We start from the raw sequence: 22589 nt of genomic DNA, 5'->3' as shown, positions 1-22589 counted from the left end.
TTTAGTTTTCCTTCCCTTCTCCCTCCCTCCTGTCTCTGTCATCGGCGTTGTCTACGTGTGGCCTGCACTGGTATGTCGTAAGTTAGTGTAGGCTTTGTGGTTAGTGTAGTTAGTGTAGTTAGTGTGGTTAGTGTAGTTAGTGTCGGTTTAACCACACAACCGACACTAACTACACTATTGTTTGAACTGTGCCACCAGGAAGCGGATGACAGAAGTCAGGGAGAAGATGACGACCACAGAGGAGGAAATGACAAGGATGACAACACCGCCAGTCACCTACTGAGGACCGTCACCAAGACAACACAAGATGTCCGCCACTGATGACAGAAAGCACAGGTACTCTGTAGGTGGAGTGAATATTGCAAAGAGTTTGTGTGTTTGTGTGTGTGTGTGTGTGAATGTCTGTGTGTTTGTATGTGTGTGTGAATGTCTGTGTGTTGTGTGTGTATATGTCTGTTTGCACACAACTGTCATGCCCCCCTTGCTCCATCTTGCCCCCTGTCTACTCTGTTGCCATCATCTTCCTTCTTCTGCGTCGCTCCCTGCTGATGATTCATCATTGATAACCCATCATCGTCTAGCTAGTCGTTGTTTTAGCTGCAGCACGAGACGAAGTTCAGGGACGTTGGCAAGTCGGTTTTTACCTGCGTTTGATTCTGATTTTTCTTCTTAAAATCACACTCGGGTGTCTGTTCTCTTCTTTTCTCGCTCTGTCTTTCAGTGATTTACTTTATTTCTGTCTGTCTGTCTGTCTGTCTGTCTGTCTGTCTGTCTCGGCGTAGCGACCCTGAGAACAGTTGACAGACCGTCTAGCAGTGCGGACACCTAAGAGTACAAGGTTAAAGTTCACCCAGCACAGGAGGTCCATCACAACCCTCACCGACTTTCTGCTGACCAGGATGATGCTCTTAATTTAAAGTCGCTCTAACAGGTGTGCACAAGGAGTCGAGCAGACGACAGGTCATCTGACCCTCGTGACTGACGGACTTACGGCTGCAGCGGCGACACACCACGAGGCTGTACAGCTGCACATCGCCAGCGACTTGAGACAGCTGCAGCTGCGAGTTCAATGGTGTAGGTTGTCACTGCACACCACAGCCGGCAACACTGCCGTGTGGATGTGTGTGTGGATGTGTAGATGTGTGTGTGTGGATGTGTGTGTAGATGTGTGTATGTAGATGTGTGTAGATGTGTGTGTGTGGATGTGTGCGTAGATGTGTGTAGATGTATGTTTACATATAAGTCTCCAAGTCTCAGTCTCTTAATACCGGGTACACGAGCCACTGTCATCACATACCCTGATGACGCAACGGCACAAGGGGTTGAAGGTCGCTCTCAGTCTTCAGTTTGTTTACTCACCTCGCTTGCTGAGACGAGGTTGGGGAGGGACAGGGAAAGCAGAGACAGAGGACGAGAAGAGGGAAAGGCTGTGCTTGTGAATCAGGTGACGTGTTGCGGTGACGTTCTGCCACCACGTAGCCTCACGTTACTTCAAACGCGTGATCTTGACAACGTGCGATTTCACAATCTACATCGACAAACAAGATAGAAGGTAAGGCTTTTTCTCTAAACCTTTCGGTCGTTCGAGAAGTGAGGATTAGAGACAGTTTGTTTGGGAATGAGGTGCTCGTCTCTGCCTCACCTTCCCCAGCCTTCAATAGCTGGACTAGAGGACATTCGCTTGCGCCACACAGGTATCGAACCGCTCGTCTTCGGATTTGAACGCCAGTTGTTTGACCACTCGGCTGTCCGCTTCATCAGGGGCACCGAACCTGAGATACTAGGTCAGAGGTCACAGGACCTGAGTAACTGGGGCAGAAACTCCAGTCCACCTATAGATACTCGCCCACGGAGCAGGTGTAATTCCTCATACAAGAATTTCTGACGTATATATGTATGTAACCTCTGACCCTGACGTATATAATAGACACAAGGATCTAAATAACCTCTTCTTGTCGATGTATTATAAGGTAATGTGCAAAGTGTACTTCCTTGTTTTAATATCAGAAAGTGACGATTTGATGTTTTGATGTCCCCGTTATTTGCAGCATCAGTAGAATGCTTCGAGAAGAATGCTTGTAGCCCGTTACTTGTAACATCAATACAATGGTTCTTGTAGAATGTAGTGTTGCAATATTCTGTCAAAATGTAGGGAGGAAATATTCTTGCATTGTTCCTCAAGTAGTCTCCCTGCATTGCTCCCCAGGTGGTGTCGCCACTAGCGCAGTATTAGCTACCTGGTGGGCGGACAGAAGGCAATGAGGCAACAGGTGCAGTTCTCTGTCCATTAAATAGGCACTACGCCAGTGAACATGTCAAAGAGACTTCCACAAGGATCCAAGTATTTATGGGCATCTCCGGGAAAACCTCAATCACGGATGTGTATGTAAATGTAAGTCAGTGATTGAATACCCCGGGTGTTTATGGTCCACGCCTTGCGTATGTTAACGGTCGTGAACATCAATAAACCTGCCGACTTCAACCTGTCTTTAGCCCACAGATAAGTTTAGTACCAACCCTACTCACGTCACACGTTTGTGGTCAGTTTTTTGCAAAAGACCGAAATAATCCGTGTTTTTCTCTTTCTGATTGAAACGAACTGTTATTGTTAAGTCGTTGATGACAACCACAGTTTACAGCTCGATAATTGTGCAGATAATTATCTTTATCTTTTCTTTGGGGGTTGTGGACACAAAATTGTTTGTAACAGTTGAGAATGGGACGATCTCGAGCACAGAACATACTGAGCATAATAGCTGAGTGTAGCCTTTGCGAGGTACACTTGTTTACCTGTGCAGTGCATTCTGGTCCATCTCGACCTAAGGAAGGTGTGACAGTTTATTATTAGGCACCTTAACTCTATGGAGGTGAAGTTATTATAATTATTAATTAATCTCGTAGGAGGCTCTAATGGGGAAAGTTGATTAGAAGTAGTTGACTGGCGTGTGTCTATGTGACTACGAGACCTTGTGGAGGTGGTGGGTAGATGGAGTATGCAATCCCCATATTTCTGCACCATATTGTAACACTGGCTGAACTGAAACATCGAAAACGTTCGAAAATACTTCTAAATTCGTTTTATTATAGGATCTAAGAATTTCATTATTAAAAAATTAAACAAAATATCCCATAATAAGTTTCTATTTATTGAATCGAATGCTTTCTCAAAGTCTATAAACACTACGTATAGTTTACGATTGTTTCTGAACCAAAACCAACAAAATAAACACGTGATCATCAGTTGAGTAGCCTTCTTACAACCAGCTTGACACTCTGCAAGCAACATGCTTTTCATCCATCCACTCCTGCTCTCTACTGTTAATTATAAAACCATCACCTTACCTGCAACATTACAAAGCGAAATACCTCTGTGATTGTTAGGATTGTTCCTATCATCTTTCTTATATAAAGTAATCATTGTTGATTCAGTCCATTTATCTCTTTAAAAACCTATATTAAATAATTCATTAAAGATTTTTTTTGAAGGAAGTCCAGTACACTGGAGCATGAATGCTTTAACAATTCAACAATTATTATATCTGCACCAGCAGCTTTGTTGTTCTTAATTCTTCCCTAAGCACGGAATACTTCTTCTGTTGAAATTAGTCAGGTACAAATGTTCTTATTATCACCAGGTGTCTCCTCATTAGGACAGTCAGTGTTTCTATCAAGTAAATTCTTGAAGTGTTGGCACCAGATGCCAACATGAATGTTGTCATTAAAATTACTACATTTGTAGAATGTGCAGAGTGCTTCAAACATTTGCTGTTTATATGAGAGTGGTTAGCTTGTGTATCAGTCTCATTAAATCACTTTTTGTCTTTTCAATATTTCTTCTTCTCTGTTCTTACTTTACAGTTCCTGTGTCTGTCATCGTCATGAAGTGTTTTCTGAAATACTCTAAGGGATGTCGATGGCACTTGTCTTTCTTTTCTATATTCATGATGAAAGCAGTTTTCGTACAAGTATTTACACACGTGTCCAGACATTTGTCATTTTACTCAATACACTTAGTAAGTAAATAAAGCCTCATTAATGTCAGTGTCTCTCAACTGCATTGGCTGGTTTAAACTAGATAAAGTGTCTTTATTATTATCCTGTTGCTTATAATGTTGTGGCATGACTACAGACGAGATGACTGCCCCGTGTGCCCCACCAACCCCCTGTCAGGCTCCTCGCTGACGTCACCGGCAGCCGTGCGTGTGTGGGTTGGGAGGGCGACGCGCGGTTGGTGGACGGTGACGTGTGAGTGCGAGGCCAGTGGAGAGGGGCGGGGGAGGGCGGGCAGGGAGGTGGAGGGGCGAGGCGGTGTTGTCGTGAGGTTCATGGACCTGTGGGGCTCAGTCCGCTGCTCGCCGCCACCAGAGACGGTTGACGACAGGCGACGAGTGCTGCCATCTGTCGACAGTCCACTGCAGCAGGTAACACTCGTACCTGTGGTGCGTCACGTGTGGGCGCTGCCAACAGGCTTCTCCTCCTCACAGTCAGCTGTCTCTCACTGTGTCAGGTGTTTACACGAGACAAGATATTTAGCTGACCGTGAGCAATGTCTGTTGGTTAGAGAGATGTACAAGGTAAACTGTTTATTGTTGGATTGTTTTCTTGTGAGGACAAAACAGTAAACATGTAAACAAAGTTTGTATTCTATCCACCTAGTTCATCACTTGTGACGTAACACACAGTACAGTTGTAGCCGGAAATGAGGTCTAGCTAGTAACTATGTCTACATATCTAGCCTGCTGGCATAGGAGACGTAACATAAGTGGTTCATCGTTTCTAAAACAACATGGCAGGCGTGGCACCACACTTTGCTGTGTAAGGTTTGAACAGATCCCAGTGAGATGGAGACTATGAACAGGAGCCAAACTGTGAAGTGATTAGGAAGAGAAGCCACACGGCTGAGTAGACTGTGAAGAGAAGCGATGTGTTGAATGTATAATGAAGAGCTAAACGATCGGTGAATAGATAATGGAAGCAATAAAACGATGAAAGGAGAACGATAGAATAGATTAAGAAAAGCGGACAAACGTTTGTCCTCGTCGCGTTCGCTGGTGGGCTTCGTGGGCGAGTCATCGCTCACCTTCACCTGGCCACACCTGCGAGTTGCAAAACACCGGCTGATTCTTTCATGTTCTTCCTCCTCCTTCCCTAGTGCAGGGGGAGGTGTTACGAGTGCGGGGGGTGATCGTGATTTGTGTGTTCGCGCGCGTGCTTTAATGACCCCTTCCCCTCGCAATGACCTGCGTGCCACGTGATTAAAGGCGATGTCCTCGTTGCCGGATCGCCTCTCACTGTGGGACACAAGAGGACAACCCCCCGCCCCCTGTATTCGATGCGTGCAGGTGAGTGGACCAGTGCTTCCTCATCAGAGCTAACGTGCGACTCGTCCTCGTGCTTGTTGGCGGCGCCTGTGACGTATTTCCGGGTCAGCAAGTACAGGTGTCGCTTGATTCGTGAGGTTCAGCCATGAGAAACTGCCTTCGAGCATTGATGTGGTCGGCGGATGCGACTACACACCTTGTAGTCAATGTAGTGCTTTCCTTGTACGTGCCGCTGTAGAGACTGAGTCCTGCTCACCATCGCCTCATCGCCACGTGAGTAGAAGTTGTGTGAGCAGGAGGACAGGTGTTGTCAACGGTGCCGGTGGTTGTCTGCTGAATCAGAAAGTTGGAGGCTGAGTTAGGATGCAAGTCAACAGTTCTGTAACGGTCAGTAGACTACTACAGGACACGTCAATGAAAGGCTCAGGCAAGAAGTTGCGATGGCCGCCTCTGTCCGCTTGTGTGTCATCACCAGTCTCCAGTAATGTGATGTAATGGAGGAATGTAAACACAGTCTGGTCTTTCTCCCTGCACCGCTGTCTTCAGTATTTTTCAGTTTTTTGTGACTATTTCAGGGAGTGTTGATCCAATAAATACATACCTGTGATTGATGTAATTTATTGAGTGGACAAATACAGCAGCTTGATAATCAAATGTGAAGATAGAGAGGTAACTTGAGTAGATAATACAATAATAAGTAATTGTTGCTTTATGACCTTTGACATATCGCAATTATCAGTTGCACCTTTGTAAACGAAATACAGTGGTTCCTCGGCACTGGAACTGCTCCGTGCTCCAACATTTGAGTGTCAGACCAAGGTTACATCACATTGGGTGTCAGACCAAGGTTACATCACATTGGGTGTCAGACCAATGTTACATCACATTACATTTGTCTCCATCTTTACATTTCATGAAATTTGTTTTTGGAAGTAATACGGGGACAGGAACATTCCCGTCATTGTTAAATCAAATCTGTTGTTCACGTTTCTGAGAAAAAAAATGTGACAAGCAGTTGGGGGAAAGGCTGACAGATCATAGTCACGTGACGTGTGTCGGTCGTCTGCTGAATCGTCACATCAGGAAAAGGATTTGTGGGAGCTGATGCCCCGTGACCTTTGCTGCTGGATACTTGTCAGATGACTGAACAAATGATGTCTGATGTTAGAGATTAGACACGAGCGATGTTAGCTGGCGCGTCCACTCTTTGTTTGTTTGTGTGTTTGTGTGTGTGTAGCCCCACGACACCAGGAGGAGACCGCTTTGTTTGGCAGAAACACCTTTTACTTGTCGCCGTTGGCGGTGGATGAAAAATTTAAGAAAAGTAAAATAATAGTTTTGAAGGTTGCAGATAAACTGTAGTCTGCTAACGGTAGGATGATTGTTAGGGACTCAGTGTTCAGTGAGTGAGAAATGAACTTAATTGTAGTTGTCTGCTTTGTCACGGGCGGCAAGTGAACTGCAGGCCCCCAGAGCTCTGCTACCCCGATATCATACACGCCACCCGTATGTCCTGGCTGGCTGACTGTCCGGATTCCTGTTGCTTTGCCACTTTGTTCACGAGTTAACGAAGTGTTTGATTACACGAGGGTGTGATGTGACCGCGGCATTGTGTGTCTTGGTGCTGGTGTGCGTGGTGGTTGTGATGGCTCCCTTACCTTGCACTGACACCTGTCTTGTATTTACAGGTGTCATGTCACCTTCTCGTGACTGCAGGTGGTAGAGTGACTTTCACATTCTACCTGATGCTGTACACGACTATGATATTTGATTGTGATAGCGCGCGCCAACACACACACATACACACACACGCACGTGCCAGAACAAAGTGAGGTCACATGATGTGTGAGTGCAAACACTACTTATGACAAAGATGTCCTCAACATATGTTTTAGCAGTTTCGTCATGTTCGAAACTAACATATGCTTGCCTTTGATTTTTTTTTCAGCTCTAAAACGATTTCCGTTGAACGCCTTTATCGCAAGGACCTCACAATAAACCCACAGACCGTGACCGCTGGCGGCGGTGTGGAGACAGGATGACGTCAACGGCCGGAACTCCCCCCCTCAGCTCATCTTGCTGCTCCTCAGAACCAAGGTAGGTAACAGATCCTTCTTCCGTGTTTTTTGACCGTTACTTCTCGACGTCACTGGCCACTCCTCTGCTCTTCTTCTCTTTGTCTCTCTGTTGGACTAGCGAGCAGACAACCCTCCGGTCCGTTGTCGATCTTTGTGATAATCACATCGTCGTCGATCTTTGTGATAATCACATCGTCATAATTAGTTTCAAAAAGAAGTGTTGTAAGCCTGCCACTACATACAGTAGGTTACATACATACACTGTCTGCTACATACTTACTCCATCAATTGTCACGACTACTTCGGGATAACTTAGACTTCTTCGTTTCCAGAATTGACGATCTTGTGCTCCTAGCCATCATCATCAATCATCATCATCATCATCATCATCATCATCATCATCAATCATCATCATCATCAGCTTTTTTAAAGCGCTTAGAGCTGGCCTTGGTGTAGAAAAGCGCCATAGACATCCCATAATTATCACCATTTACACCACGTTAGACAACTCTTGCTGTTGTAAGACGAGAACCAAGAGCATTAACTCAGTTTTTTCTTATCAAGTGCCAGACCTAATCATTTCTGAGGTCGGACTCCATTGTCGTCAGAGGTACTCACAGGTGGAGTCTGGTTTCCTGTAGTGACCTCTGGTGTTTGATGGCACTGACCTCTCCCCCCCCCCCCATCCTGGAGCTTGTCGCCAGCACAGATAGAGTTGAGTGACATCAACACAAAGCCACTGGTCACCTGTCATCCCCGAGGTGACTTTCTACTTTCTTCTGATGGCCTATCATTTAATTAAATCTCTTTTCAAACACTGATGTTGTCGCGAACTCAGATGGCACCATGCTGACTGCTGATGTCTGCTAATTGTTGGCAGCCCACTGGCACCAAGGATCAGCTTTCGTCTTCTCGGAGCAGAGGGACTGCTGATGTTGTTGCTGATGTTGTTGCTGACTCGGTGTAATTGTAGCTGGTGTCGGAAATGTGATCGTCAGTTGTAGTAGTCTTATCTTCTTGATATCCCGTGGATATTCTGGAATATTCCTTCACAACGTCCGTGTCTTGGGTTACAGACGTTCTCCTTCCTGCTGAACCGTTGACGAGGACGTTGACAGCAAACTGTTTTGATAGACCGTTACTCCGCCAACCGCCACTCAAACATTGTGACAGGAGAAGGTTGCTCGGATACACCCTGGATTACATGGAATGTCGTTCTTTTCTTTGAGCTGTACACAGTTAAAGTGCATTTGAGATGTAGTGTAGAACTGATGGAGGTCAGAATTAGATAACTCCAACATTCCTCTGTTGCTGCTTGTTCCTCTGTTTGCTTGGCGGTCCGCTGGCGCAACAGTTAGCGCCTGTCATCATCACAGTGAAGACTGGAGGCTCCGGATTCTCTTCTCGTCTCGGGCACGATGCTGTTTCTCTGCGTGTGACATCTGTTTACAGGGCTGAGTACCTTGCTGTGATAGTCTTAGTTGCTGGCTCGGCGTAAAGCACCGATTCTCCTCTTCTTCCTCTTCAACACACGCCCCTCTTCCTCCCTCTTACCTATTTGTTGGTTCGGTGTTCCTCCCTCCATGTCTCTCTTACTGTCGTTTGGTATTACGATTATGTATGTTGTTTAGTCTCCAACAGCTTGTCTGACGACATACCTAGTGAGTGGAAGCCTAGAGTCTAGAGTAGACAATGGCAGCATCAGCATCAGCAGCCCTCAGTCATCTTGTCGAGGCTCCTGTCCTCGTTCCCACACCGCCAGAGGTCGCCTGTCGGTATAATCACACTCCTGGCTCTTCACCGCAAATCATCCTGTTTGTCTCCTGTGTACAGCCTCTCTCTTCTCACCTTCAACTCCATCCCACTCTCCCACCCGCTGCCCTTTGCTAACCAGTGTCGACCTTGACCTTTCCCGTGCACGCGCACAGCGTTGCTCGTACATGACCTCTGTGCTATTTATAGTTTTGTTTGCTCCTTGTGGTCCACACACCTGTGAGGTGGCTTTCTCCTTACATCCGCACTTTTCTCTCACTTTTTTCGTCCTGAATACCGACAGGTATAGGGGGCCAAGAGTTTGCTCTAATGTTCTATTTATAGCTACAGTGCATTATATACTCATACAGCTGATTATATAATGCATTCTATATTTATACTGTCATGACCACGTCACACACTGACGTCACCGCCTCACGCGCTGTTCACGCGCATTTGAACACAAAACACACGATCTGTCGGTGGCTTCTCGTTTTTTACTACAACAGCCCGCTGTCGACTTTTCCGTCAAGTTTTTATTTTTCTTTCGACTCTTACTTATCCTCTCTCTTGGTAGATGGCAGCAGGTCGTACACACAGACACACAGACAGCAACATAAAGACTAACACATAGTTCCTCGTTTGATTGATCTTACTTACAAGTGTGTTTTTACCTGCGGTACCTACCCCACCCCACCACCAGTCCCAATGCTTCTCACGTGAAGACCTTTGGCTACGTGACGAACACGTTGACAACGTAACAGCTCAGTTTGTATGCACACGTGTACATGTTTGTGATGACAGAAAAGGCGAGAGAAAGACAAGGAGTTTAATCTGACAGAGACATCAGCACACTGACCGAACACTCAGCCTGGTGGTGTGAATGTTCACAGAAACGACTGAACTGTAACTGATGAGGTGGGGAGGGGGAAAGCTTACACCAGGGAAACTGTCCGTGACGTCACTGATTGTATCGGCGTGTTCTCGGCCACGTGTCGATGTACGAGAGTCTCTAGTTGCTCCACTTCTGGTGTTTATAAACACACCGTAACCACTATCTAGTGGTAGTAATACTATAATACATATCTAGTGGTAGTAATTAAGACCACAAGTCTGATTCCTCTCGATAAAAACGAACTGGGCCAAGAAATAACCGATCGTCTGGCCTCGTCTTGAGACACGACTCAAGGTGAAAGCGAGGCTGTTGTTCCCTAGTTTTTGGTGAAACACAGGTCCGCTTGTTTCCTAGTCTCTGGCAGCCATGGTGTTGATCAGCATCTCTTTAATGTCAAGGCCGTATTGTTACTGCAGTGTGGTCATCATCCACCCTGCCTCTCTCTCTCACTATGTATACATATTCACAGGCGCGCGCACTGTTTGCCAGCGAAAACAAGGCTACAATTGAAGGGAAACAGATTTTACTCAAACAGGACATAGTGCCTCGTGTGAAGACCAGCCCGGCTGAGAAGTTTATTTGACAGTTTGTACTTGCTCATTTTTTTCTCAGTCATCGTGTGAAGGCCTCGTTTGAGGTCGACAATCGTCGCCATGTTGGCCGTAAAAGCAGAGCAAACAGTCGGGACTGGAGTAGTCGTGCACCGGACTGTGTGTGGGTTCAGCCTTTAGTATTTAGTAGCATGTGTTGGGCTAGGACTTCTCCATGTCGACGGCTTCCTTGCACTTCCGGATCATGTGACTGGAATCAGACAACAGAAACTTTGCAGTGAAATAAAACGTGATTTCTGTGACAAATATCTTCTGCATTGAAAGTTTTGTCCTCCTGCCATCCCTGACACTAGCGATGGCTAACATTACTTTTCTGACGTTCGTGTTTATTCTCTTTTAATCTCTGTCTCGTGTCTCCACCACGAGGAGCATGCAGGTGAGGGTTGTAAGTCGCCGTACACCTCACACCGCACGCACGCACACACATACATCGTCGCCCCTTTCCAGGTCGTCTGCTCTCCCACCTCGCTGACGCAACTTCCTGCATGCGTGCGCGCGCACTGTGTTGCCGCTGAAGGCCGCTGGAAGAGGAACGTCAGCAGACGGCTTTCTAAGAACGTAAACAATTAAAGTGTGAGCTCCACAACTCATCAGGTGTCACCGAGAGAAGGAAGTGAGTGGAGGAGCACTGAGCCCCTCCCAGTGACTTTGTGACCGAGGTGTGGAGCAGACGAGGGCAGTGGAGTGACGCGCCAGGTATTTACCGCGGGACACAGCCTCACATCCACTCCGTCAGCAGTAAGTTGAACTTTGTGACCTCCTGAACTCGGTGCGTTATCTTTGTTTACACTAAAAGACGTTGGACTGTTTAAGTTAGAACCAGACCACGTTAGTCAACACTTACCAGTTGTGTACAGAATGACAGACACCAACATGTACACAAAGCCGACACCTCGCACCTTGCCGCCACCAACGTGTATATACATGTACATTACTTATACACCTCCATGTTGCCGCCACCAACGTGTATATACATGTACACACTGTACATTACCTACACACCTTGCCACACACTGACTTACAGCACAGTTCGCAGCACATGATATGTTTCTCTCGCCATGACACATGACTGTCATCTCAGTAGAGAAGAAGTAGCTTTGTTTGTCTGTGTAAACCTTCAACTATTAATTAAAGGAATTAACGATGATTACAAGGCTGAGCACTTGTTGTCAAGGAAGGGCCGCAACTACTTGTCTGGGACACGTGCTAGCGAGTTCTCTCCCCTGTGTCGCTGTCGCTGATATTCAACTGTTGCGGGATGGATACTACGATAAAATAAGATGTTTTTGTTAACCTGTAGATAGCCTTGTGTAAGGCCGTGGGGGGAGGAGGGGAGGAGGCAATAGAACTTCTTGTGTCAAAGGTGAACGCAGTCGTGAAAGCTCAGCAGACGTCTTGTACTCCGACACCGACACCAGATGTAACTAGATGGCCATCAGTCACGTGACCAAGCCGTGTTACAAGTGGGTGCTGGCATGAATGATGTGGGTTAGTGTGGTAAGACTGAGCTTCATCAAGCAATTAGCCTTCATTGAAGGCAATGGACACAATACTAGGACTGAGGCAGTCGTCATCTTGTTTTCTTGGACGAAGGGAGATGAGCGAGTGATGACTGAGTGTACATCCAGAAACGATTCAAGTGAGTTGGCTTTAATACTGTCGTCAAATGCCGGTCTCTACACTTTCATCACACAAAGCATGATAACAGAGGTTCATGGGAGGATGGTTGTCTACCCTGGCTGTCCTAGCTCGAGGCAATTGCAACGTCGGGTTGTCGATGTCCGTGCGATGTTTCCATTGTAAAGAGTTGTTGGTGGTCGTTAAAGTCTCACCTGGAAGGTGAAGTGAGATCATGTCTAAATCATCTCTCTTATGTATCGTTATGTATCAAGCCTGGCTGCTTGTTTGTACGCACCAGCTGTTTGTTTCGCCATCGTCTGTTTGAAGTTTTATTTATCTCTTTGAGTTCAAAGTTCGTGGTCAGTGATCGTTAGTGTATATTGTGCTCGTTGTGTGCAGGACAGACATGAAGAGCACCCTGGCAACCAAGTCTACGTCACAGCAGCGCTGCGTGGGAATTCTGGGAACTGGTGAGTACGCACGCGCGCTGGCCAAGCGGCTGCTGTTGAGCGGATATGACGTCATAATGGGCAGTCGCTATCCGGACACGCGGCAGGTGTCGGTGTACGACGAATGCCTGTGCGGCGTGCAGCTGACTTCACTCGACGACTGCATCGCGCGCTGCGACCTGCTGCTGGCCGCCCTGCACGTGGAGAACTTCCGGTTGACCCTTGCCCCGCGGGCGGCGCTGCTGGCTGGCAAGGTGGTGGTGGACGTCTCCAACCGCCGCAACAGGTACAGCACGCGCTCCAACGCCCAGCACCTGCAGGACCTGTTGCCGCAGGCGCAGGTAGTGAAGGCCTTCAACTCCGTGTCGTCGTACGCCATGGAGGACAGCACGCAGAACCACACGCGCGTCTTCGTGGCGGCCGATGAACGTGAAGCACGCGAGCGCGTGCTGGAGCTGGCGCGCAACCTGGGCTTCGTGCCGTGCGACATGGGCGGCCTGCGTGCCGCGCGCAACATGGAGGCCTTCGTCTTCTGCGTCTTCCCGGGCTGGAAGCTGCCGCTCTTCTTGACCTTTGGCCTTTTCAACTTGTGGGCGCTGTACTGCGCCTACATCTACTTCATCGAGAAAACCGCCTACAGGTGGGAGCAGGTGAGTTGCTGTCTGTAATCACGAGAAGTTACCGACACTGACTTTCTACTCAAGTGACTGAAAACCTGGGTCTGAGTGTTACACAGATGACACTATTTGTTAACCATCAAATGATGATAAGGTCTACAAATTGTATCTATAATATTGCTTACGTCGAATTTTAGCAGTTTAACTTCCATCTGAAATGTATCACTAACAATAAGAAACTATCGACGTATAACAATCAGCAAATTATTGACTTTTTCTGTTTTCTGTTTAAAACTACAGTAACTGCTACATAAACTCACTAAAACTTACGAACAAAGCATCGTCTGCTTCAGCCTAATGCTCCTATGCCTACCGACACCATACTTTCGGTTTTCATTATCCGTAATTTAATAGCGCTTGTCTGAAACAAACCAGACAATATGAGAGAAATATACCAAAAATCTATTTATTACATATTACAAATATTTAATGTCTTTATTTCAACATGTGTCCCGCTGTCTTCGCATTACTTGTGTAACGGCTGGCTACCCGCCATTGTAACTGCACGCACGTAGCAACTTTTTGCAAAAGGGTCGGTGTCTGTGTCCACTCACACAAAAACAAACATTTTCTAAACATCTGACAAAAAGTTGTTTTTGTTGTGATTTAGAAGTGATATTTATCTTCACAGTTCAAAATGACAGCTTTCCAAACGACCATCTTGTACAGTTCGGAATGTCCATTGAAGTTCCTTTCATTGTTTATCAGATATTTATTTACTCCATTACCAGGCGGCTCAAGATTATTAATTTCCAGGCTCACCAAACAGCTTTTCACGAGTAAAGGGACGTAATTACATTAAAAAGGTGGTTGAGCGCGTGACATAACGCTTTACCTCCCTTTTTATCCAAAAATTGTTGTCTGTTTAAAAGTCAACTTCTGTCAACTGTTCCCGGCAGATTGAAAATAAACTAGGTGCCCATGTCGAGCGGGTAACATACTTTTAGGGGAATGTATCCGTTCTACCACAAATAAGCACAGTATGCCAGATAAAGAGTTGATAGTATGTAGTGTCCTGAGAAGTATAATCACTTGCAGCTACCTATGGCTCACCAGGCCGCCAAACCCATCAGCTGCACATCGCAAACTTGTGAATTTTTGTGACTAATGGCCCGACACTTCAAATTTACACAGCCACGACATTCCAGGACTAAATCTCTCACTTGGAAATGTGCAACATTCAAATGAACAATTCCTGACTCCACCGCAGATGAGCTCTCTGTCTGATGTCGTGTACCCTGACATGTGAGGCGGCAGGATGGTATGACAGGATAACGGGACAGGACATTTCGTGAGACAAACTGTAGTAACCATCGTGTTTGTCTGCTGTGTTTGTTGACTTCCCCTTGCTTTCTTGTTGATCGACAGGTGTTCTTGAAGGTCTTCAACAAGCCGCTGTGTATGACCGCCATCACCATCTTGGCTGTGACGTACCTGGCGGGGGGCATGGCAGGTGTGGTGCAGGTGTGGCGGGAACCAAGTACAGGCCCTTCCCGCACTGGCTGGCCTGCTGGATGAAGACCCGCCGGCAGCTGGGGCTTATCTCCCTTTGCCTGGCGATGACGCACGCCTTCATCTCCGCCATGATGCTCAACGCCACCTACTTCTCCTCGTGGTTCGAGAAGCCCACAGTTACCATTCCTGCCAACATCTCGGGGCCGGTACGTGTGCACTTATTGGGGAAAAGTATCTTGTTGTTGGCACTACTGTCTAATATGGTCTCCCCTTGTGTCTGAGCAGCTGAGGTTCAGTCCAAATTTCACTTGACTTTTAGAAAGTTTTTTTGCAAAGATGTGAAATGTGTCTTTGTGAACTTGTCACCAGGTGACCATCACCCTGGCGCCAACATGGATGACATGGAAAGGGGAGGTTGCCTCGCTGCTGGGAGTGACGTCCATCATTCTTCTGATCGTCACAGGGATCGCGTCACTTCCGTCTGTTGCTGCGTCACTCAACTGGGGCGAGTGGCGCTGCCTGCAGTCTCGCGTGGGACTGGCGGCCCTCACCTTGGCTGTCGCTCATGTGGTTGCCATGGGCGCCCCAGGATGGGTCAAGGCCGGCCCTGTGATGGCCTTGAGGTCGATCACCTTCTTGTCGGGGCTCCTCCCGGCGCTGACTCTGCTGCTGCGAGTGACACTGGCCGTACCCCCGCTGTCCACCCGTCTGCGGCGTATCCGTCATGGCGAGGAGTTCTCAGCACTGTGCTGTGGACGTGAGGTCAAGAGGGCACGACCCGCCTGCTGCTCGGCGCCCACCAAGGGGACGCTGTTCACCAACTCTCCTGCCTACTCCGCCATTTCCTCGGAACAGGATCTCGACAGCGACTGTGGTGCTTGTGTCAATGGTGCCACCCGCTCGACTTTACCTACCGACAGTGTGACTGTTCGGTTGTGTAGACAACCAGGGTGTGTGAGCCTGAAACCATTGAAACTGAAGTTTGTAAAAAGTTTACTGACACTGACAGAATTCTGCTCGTGAGCTATAGTTGTAATCTGTGGGTAAATTGACGAGGGTAAATCACTAACAAGAAACGTGCTGGTGAGTGTTAGCTAGCAAAGGCTGAGTGTCAGGGTAGCTACTAACAACTGGGTAGGGGGGGGTAGTTGACAATGACTCTGTGTGTGTGTTGGGGGAGGGGTGGGGCAGGTTTATCTAGCAAGGACTAGGTGGGGTGAAAGTTAGTTAGCAAAGCCTGCTTGCCTAAGAATAATTATCGTTTGATTCCAGCATCTGTTGTGCCAAACATGCCTCTAGCTGTCAGCTGACTATTCATAAATAAACATAAAGTCAAAACTGTGCACAAATGTGTCCTTTTCTAAACATTATCGCAGTCCCTTGCTTCTGTCTATATTCAAATAGACATACAAATCATTCGGTCAGCATGTTGGGTAGCCCGGGGACAGGTTGACCTGTAGATAGAAATGCACCCCACTGATATGACCCACACAGCATTCGCACACCAGGCAGGCCACCTTCTCGTCCTGGGAAGGTGCAGGTGCCGACAGAAAGTCACGACCCTCTCGCTTCTGACGCCAGGTGTCATCCCCCTTGTTGGTGTGTTGTGTATGTTGGTCTGTTCGTGTTGTGTTGGTGTGTATGTTGGTGTGTTTTTGGTGTGTATGTTGGTCTGTTGGTGTGTTTGTTGGTCTGTTGGTTGTTTGTTGGTCTGTTGGTGTAGATGTCACACCCCCCCCCCCCACATAAACACCAGAAGACACCACACACAGGTATGAGTGCATGTCACAGTCCAGGTGTTCTCTCCACTTTTCCATACACCAGTGACGTCAGTAGCCTTGTGATCAGGCCGTGCCATGAGGAGTCATGACCTAAGAGTTGATATATATATATTGGGCTCGGAGAAGGTCCGTAACAAGCGGTGATATCAACGACAGGTAAGTGCCGCTGTCTTTGGCCAATCGTCTGCTGCTGAATTCATCTCGTAGTGTGTGTGAGAACTTTACATCGTCTTCATGCTCGCATTGCTAACATCTTACACGAGGCCATGTAGCGATAGACTTGAGAGTATTTCTCTCATTTTATCTTGCGAGTACTCTTACGAACTGAGTATTCCTATTGCGATTTCGTATTAAATCTGGGCTTATTGTAATGTTATTCAATAATTTCTTGCTGACAATATATTTTGATTTGTTTCTCCATCCTCTACCTGCAATCTCTCCATGACATGAACACGTATTTCCTGTTTCCGTCTGTGCTCTACACGGACTCTATGAACAATGAGTTCGCTGGGCATCTGTCCGTGATGTAGGCGTGTGGTCGGACTAACTTTCTTGCCAGTTTGTGCCCTATGACCTACGTCTGCTCGGTACAATCCACAGCATCTTGTTTCTTCTCTAATTTTATTTCCTCTTGACTACAGAAACTCACTGTTCCTGGTGTTCCGGATCATTTTCTCTCAAAACTACCGAGGGCAGAGTTTAGTTGCCAGACTGATCTTTAGTCAATGTCCCCGTCATACCTCGTCTCGAAAAGCTGCAATGGCTCCCTCCCCGACATTATAAACTGGTCTGTCATAAGACTCCATCACCGCTACGTTCTGTCTTCCTTCCTTCCCTGTCCTAAGATCTTCATCTGATTCTCCAACCTTCATGATTCGTGTCGAAACAGTCTCAGGACCATCATCACTCTGACAGACACACTGCAGACACTTCACAACATCGGTAAAATCATTTCTTGCAGTCTGTGTACAGTTCCGACATCGACACCCTCCTTCAACGAAACCTCTCAGCGTACACATTTACCTGTAAAAAAGTGTGTATGTGTGTATGTGTGTGTGTGTGTGAGAGCGCGTGCGCACGCCTTTGTGCATAAATATCTGTCTTGGTGTATTTCTGTCAACACAGTCTCTAACCCCAGTCACGACGTCGTCAACGTCAGGTTATCGGTGTACGAGTTTTTGATTGGTTGACATTTTGTCTTCTGTTCGTCCCATGATGCATTGCAACTACGGCGCATGATCACGTGATCTGCAGGCACACACTACCTCCCAGGTTTGTCTCCGAGGTACACTTCTAGTAGAAGGCACCAGAAAGCGCCAGGTGTTCAGAATACTTGTTACTCTCAGAGAACACACGATGAGACCAGTCACGCCATCACGTGATTGCGTCATCATCTTATCAGGTCAGAGGTCACCGGCACTTTCTCTCGTTTATCTTCCAATGACATACTTTCGTGTCGCCAACTGTTTCCCTTTCTCCAGCGGCGTCCTTTAGAACAGCAGAAACAGAAGAATGGACGTTAACATTGCAAACAAAAGGGAAAAAACAACAACTAGACACTCAAAGAATTTTACTTTAAAACGAACATAACACTAAGTCCCTCCCAGGTAGGAAACCACACAGCAAAAGCTTAATTACTGATGTTCAAGCTAAATGGAAGCAAACAAGTAATTAGTTAAATAAATAATACATTAATGCATAAATAATTGACCACTAGCTGGTATACGTTGTACAGCAACATGGGCAATGTGAGCACTGCTCACTGTGGTCACACAGTCTCATCGTTTGTAGCCAGTCATCGTACTCACAGCCCTACACGCATCCTTTCAACAACTCAGACGAGCCCACAAACAGACAACTGACGATCCCCAGGAAGTGTCTCCACTTGTAGTCCACCCTGTAGTCCACTTGTAGTCCACCCTGTAGTCCACTCTGCACTCTCCATACTTCCTCTGTTATTACCCCTGATGTGGCAGTACTACTTCACTGGCCCCTACTTCACACAAATAACAGGCATTTCACAAAACGGAGAATTCGTTGACTCATCTGACAGCGATGTCTGTCATCGCTAGGTGATCACAATGCGGGCGGCCATCTTGCTGTGTCTGCTGGTTGCCGGGGCAACGGCCGAGTGCCCCACCGCGGGCACCGGCTTTCTGGACGGCTTCAAGAACTTCTTCTGTCGCCTGGGCGAGAACTTCAAGACGTTTGGACAGGAGGCTCTGGACGGCCTGCAGCAGAGCGCCATCCGACTCGTCACCACAGTCGGCGGCAGTAAGTAGCACATGACAGCCTCACGTCACTTCCTGTCGTAAAAATGAAAAATAGACAAGGGAGAGGACAAGAGAAGAGAGAGAGAGAAAGGAGGGAGGAAACTGAACAAGAAAAGAACTCTAGGTGGGTGGGGTGGACAGAAAAGACACAGTAAGTAAAAGGAGAAGGGGGGAGGGTGATGGGGGAGATAAAGAGAAAACGGAAAAAGGCGGGTAGTAGAAAAACAGGTGAGAGAGAGAGACAAAAGAAAGAATATATGTAATTACCACTTGTTTCAGAGATGATTTCTGGCCTTCAGGACTTATCCAAGGAGATCGGACAAGGAAGCAAGAGAAACATCGAGTGGGTTTCAAACTGTCTTTTCCTCTCCTGCTACCTATGTATGTGTCCTGTCTTCTAAACATATCAACACTCGTGAGCGCGCACACACACACACAAGTACTTATGATACTAAGCAGATTGCACAGCCAGTTATTATTCATAAACAAAGACTCTCAGTATAGTCTGACACTGTACCGCAGCGAATATTTGAAAACAAAGAGCAGGACGATAAAATGTTCAGTTCTAAAGATTCTCTGGAAACTGTAGTTTTAATAAACCACTGATTAGTGATCCGACAAGCTGTATAAATATCTAATGTTGCAACAGTGTTTGTGACTGCTCTTGTGATATCATTTGATGTTAAAAGACTAATAACTTGGCAAGTGTCTGTACAATTCATTTAGAAATTCAACAAATAATAGAAAATATCGGATAGTTTGGTGTGGGCTAGTCTGAAAGCCAGCCTTTACTGTGCTGTTGTTATTTTTCAAACATAAGGAATACATAATCTTAGTTGGTAGAGAACTGTTTAGTCTCAGTCAAGCTCCTGTTGTTCCCCAGCATGCAGACACTGGAGAAGGTGGCCATGTTTGTCATGACCCACCGCGAGCTGTGTGAAGACCTCATCAAGTTCATCGAGACCACCGGCGACGTGGCGGCATCAAAGCTGGAGGATCTCACCAAGGAGTATCTAGGCAACCAGAGTGAGCAGGTCCTGGCTAAGGTCATCACCTACATCAGTGAGTTCTCTCCATTGTTCTGCTCCTGGTTTGAGTATCACACACACACACACACGCACACACGCACGCACACACCTATTTATAGCTACCCACCCAACTTTTCTCTGTGGGCCTGCATTGTGTTCGCTGACTGCCATGTTGCTATGACTTGCCCACAGAGGCCCACACCAACCTGCAGCAGCAGATCATGGAGTGGGTAGAGAAGTACAGTTTCCAGATGGCGCTGGGGGCCCTCAGCAACGCCCTTAAACCCAAACGCAGCCTCGTCTCCGAGGCCGAGCAACTGGCGCAAGGAATCGTCAGCGGACTGCGCCCCCTGGTGGACAAAGTCGTACAGGTAACAGACGGTAACTGAAATGTCACGATGTCGACTGCAGCATGACAAAGATGTTATACATAAACAGTGAAAAGACTCAAAGTCTTGCAGGGTTTGGTTGAAACTATAATATTTACACAGGAAACAGTTTATTGTGCTGAATGCTAATGACTTTAACAAGAAGTAATTACACACCTGTCGTTGACTTAGGGCTACATGGATGTGCTTTGAGGCTAGACATGGACGTGCCGGGAAGTTAGACAACGACAAATAAAGTGGAAGCGTTCATGATCATCGTAACTGTTCTGACAGTAGCAGCAGCAGCGAATAACTGACATTCGATATCGTGCATTGAGCTGACATATATTGACACGAGAGAACATGCACTTTACCAACCAACCACCACAGAAACGAACCCCACCCCACCTCCCTCACCACCACCCCACTACCACCCCCACCATTTGAGCCGCTGACGCTGAGACTGAGATTAATCGCGAGATGGTGTCGCCAGGAGCTGGAGAGAGCCGGACATGAACTGCTGGGGCAGCTGGGCCAAGACTTGCCTAACTTCCAGCAGCTACTGCAGTCAATCTTGTCACAAGAAGGGTTGCTACCCGTAGAGGAAGCCGCCAGGGAACTCTTTGGTAAGTCTTCGAGCTGTGAGGATTCTCCTCCCCCTTCCCATCATGCAAAAAGAAACTATGGTCAAAGGGAGACAATCTGCATATTACTGTTCTAATATCTTGTAGCCTCCCTTGAGTTATTATGAAAAGTGTCTTGTTTCTTGACAAACTATCGGCACAGATCAGAGATTATATTGACACTGTGTACAGGCTTTGCACAGTAAGTCGTACTCTATGGTCGTGGGTACAATGAGAGACAATCTTGAAAGAAATGACCAGTGAATTTGGAATTAGATTAAAAGTCGGCTTCATTTTGTAAAATTTTTATGCCAATCCTCCAAACAACAAATGCTATTACAAATATACTTCGTACTTTTATAGGATTGTTGGTATCTAGTAGTGTCTGAAGGATTGTTAAAAAAGTATTCACTAGCAGGTAAGGACTGTGGATTTTCACAGAGCTAAATGTCGATGTGAGAAAGTTCTCGGACAACACCTGTGTATAACGGTAACTGTGTCGTCAGCACCGACTGACCACCATTTTCAATATCCGACTATTTTCACTTACAACCATTGCTGTAACAGTTCTCATCTCAACATCATTGTTTCTCTTCGTGTAGGCGAGGTCACCAGCCGGGGTGGGGTCAACCTAGAAGGACTGCTCAGGGTGTTGATCCCCAGACGGTAGACAGGAGAGAGAAGAGCACCTGGGTATCACGTGACTACAGCTACGACGTCAAAAACTGATACTACGTCATAATAATATATATATTACAACTAGTACAAAGCACTGCAACAGTACAACAAACGCAATTAGTACACAATAGTACACAATAGTACAATATACACAAGTAGTGCATACTACATACAAGTACACTAGTACACCAGTACAAATAGTAATAATAACAATACAACCTCTACAATATGTACCAATAATACATTATAATAATGTGTACAAAACAGAACATGTAAATATTAACTTAATTATAACATTGTACAGCTAGTACATAAAGTGTCAGAAACTCTACCAAGATTACTTTCTTTGTGAGTGGCAGTTACAATGCAATCAATCACTCAATTCAGTTGAATGCATGTGTCTGTGCGCGTGTGACTGTGGGTTATGCATGTGTCTGTGCGCGTGTGACTGTATGTGTGAGATAGTGGTAGGGGTGAGAGGAGGAAGAAATGAACGATTGAAAGCGAGACTGCATCTGTATGAAAATATCACTTCTTTTTTTTAATCGTACTTTTCCGAACATGTCAGCACAGGGTCCGGTACTTCATGTCACAGGTTGGAGGTCAGAAAGTCGCTGTGGTTTCTAACCTAAATATCTAATTGTCAGTGACCTTTAATACGACCTCCCAACACTGACCGAGTTTGTCGACTACAAGCCTGCAGCGCGCGAGCACACACACACACATACAAACATACACACTCTCTCACACACTCACAGACACATCCACACGATGTAAAATATTTCGTTCTTCTCTTGCATAACCCTTCATACATCAAAAGAGGAAAGACGACAAACAAACAAAGGTGGACATAATAGTGACAAACAAGTCTGCTAACTAAAGTCCCATGCAAAGATAAGTACATGTACCCTAAAACAACATCCTTTCGTAAGAACAGGATTCTTTTCTTTTTCTTTCCTTTCTTTATTTTGTTAATCCGT

The 22589-nt window shown here is 46.5% G+C and overlaps 2 protein-coding genes and 1 long non-coding RNA gene across 3 annotated transcripts; 2 read left to right on the top strand and 1 right to left on the bottom strand.

The window, feature by feature from the left end:
• Positions 1-7144: 7144 nt before the first annotated feature.
• On the top strand, positions 7145-16201 carry LOC112555827 (metalloreductase STEAP4-like). The gene is given in 6 exon segments (XM_025224358.1): positions 7145-7166; positions 7270-7418; positions 12677-13376; positions 14772-14868; positions 14871-15064; positions 15228-16201. Coding segments are annotated over 5 exon segments (1704 nt in total). The 5' UTR covers positions 7145-7166; positions 7270-7359; the 3' UTR covers positions 15882-16201.
• Positions 10563-11394, bottom strand: LOC112555833. Its single transcript, XR_003097539.1, has 2 exons — positions 11122-11394; positions 10563-10847 (listed from the first exon to the last, which is right to left on the bottom strand). It is a non-coding gene; the product is annotated as an uncharacterized LOC112555833 (long non-coding RNA).
• Positions 16202-16647: 446 nt separating the features above from the next.
• On the top strand, positions 16648-21938 carry LOC112555829. The gene is made up of 7 exons (XM_025224360.1): positions 16648-16795; positions 18712-18913; positions 19192-19255; positions 19796-19974; positions 20133-20311; positions 20802-20934; positions 21534-21938. The coding sequence occupies exons 2-7, from the start codon at positions 18721-18723 to the stop codon at positions 21599-21601; spliced, it is 816 nt and encodes a 271-aa protein (XP_025080145.1). The 5' UTR covers positions 16648-16795; positions 18712-18720; the 3' UTR covers positions 21602-21938.
• Positions 21939-22589: the final 651 nt, after the last annotated feature.

The sequence above is a fragment of the Pomacea canaliculata genome, linkage group LG14 (assembly GCF_003073045.1).
Source record: "Pomacea canaliculata isolate SZHN2017 linkage group LG14, ASM307304v1, whole genome shotgun sequence".
Lineage (NCBI taxonomy): Eukaryota > Metazoa > Mollusca > Gastropoda > Architaenioglossa > Ampullariidae > Pomacea > Pomacea canaliculata.
Note: the sequence above shows the minus strand (reverse complement) of the source record. Positions and strands in the feature narration are given on the sequence as shown.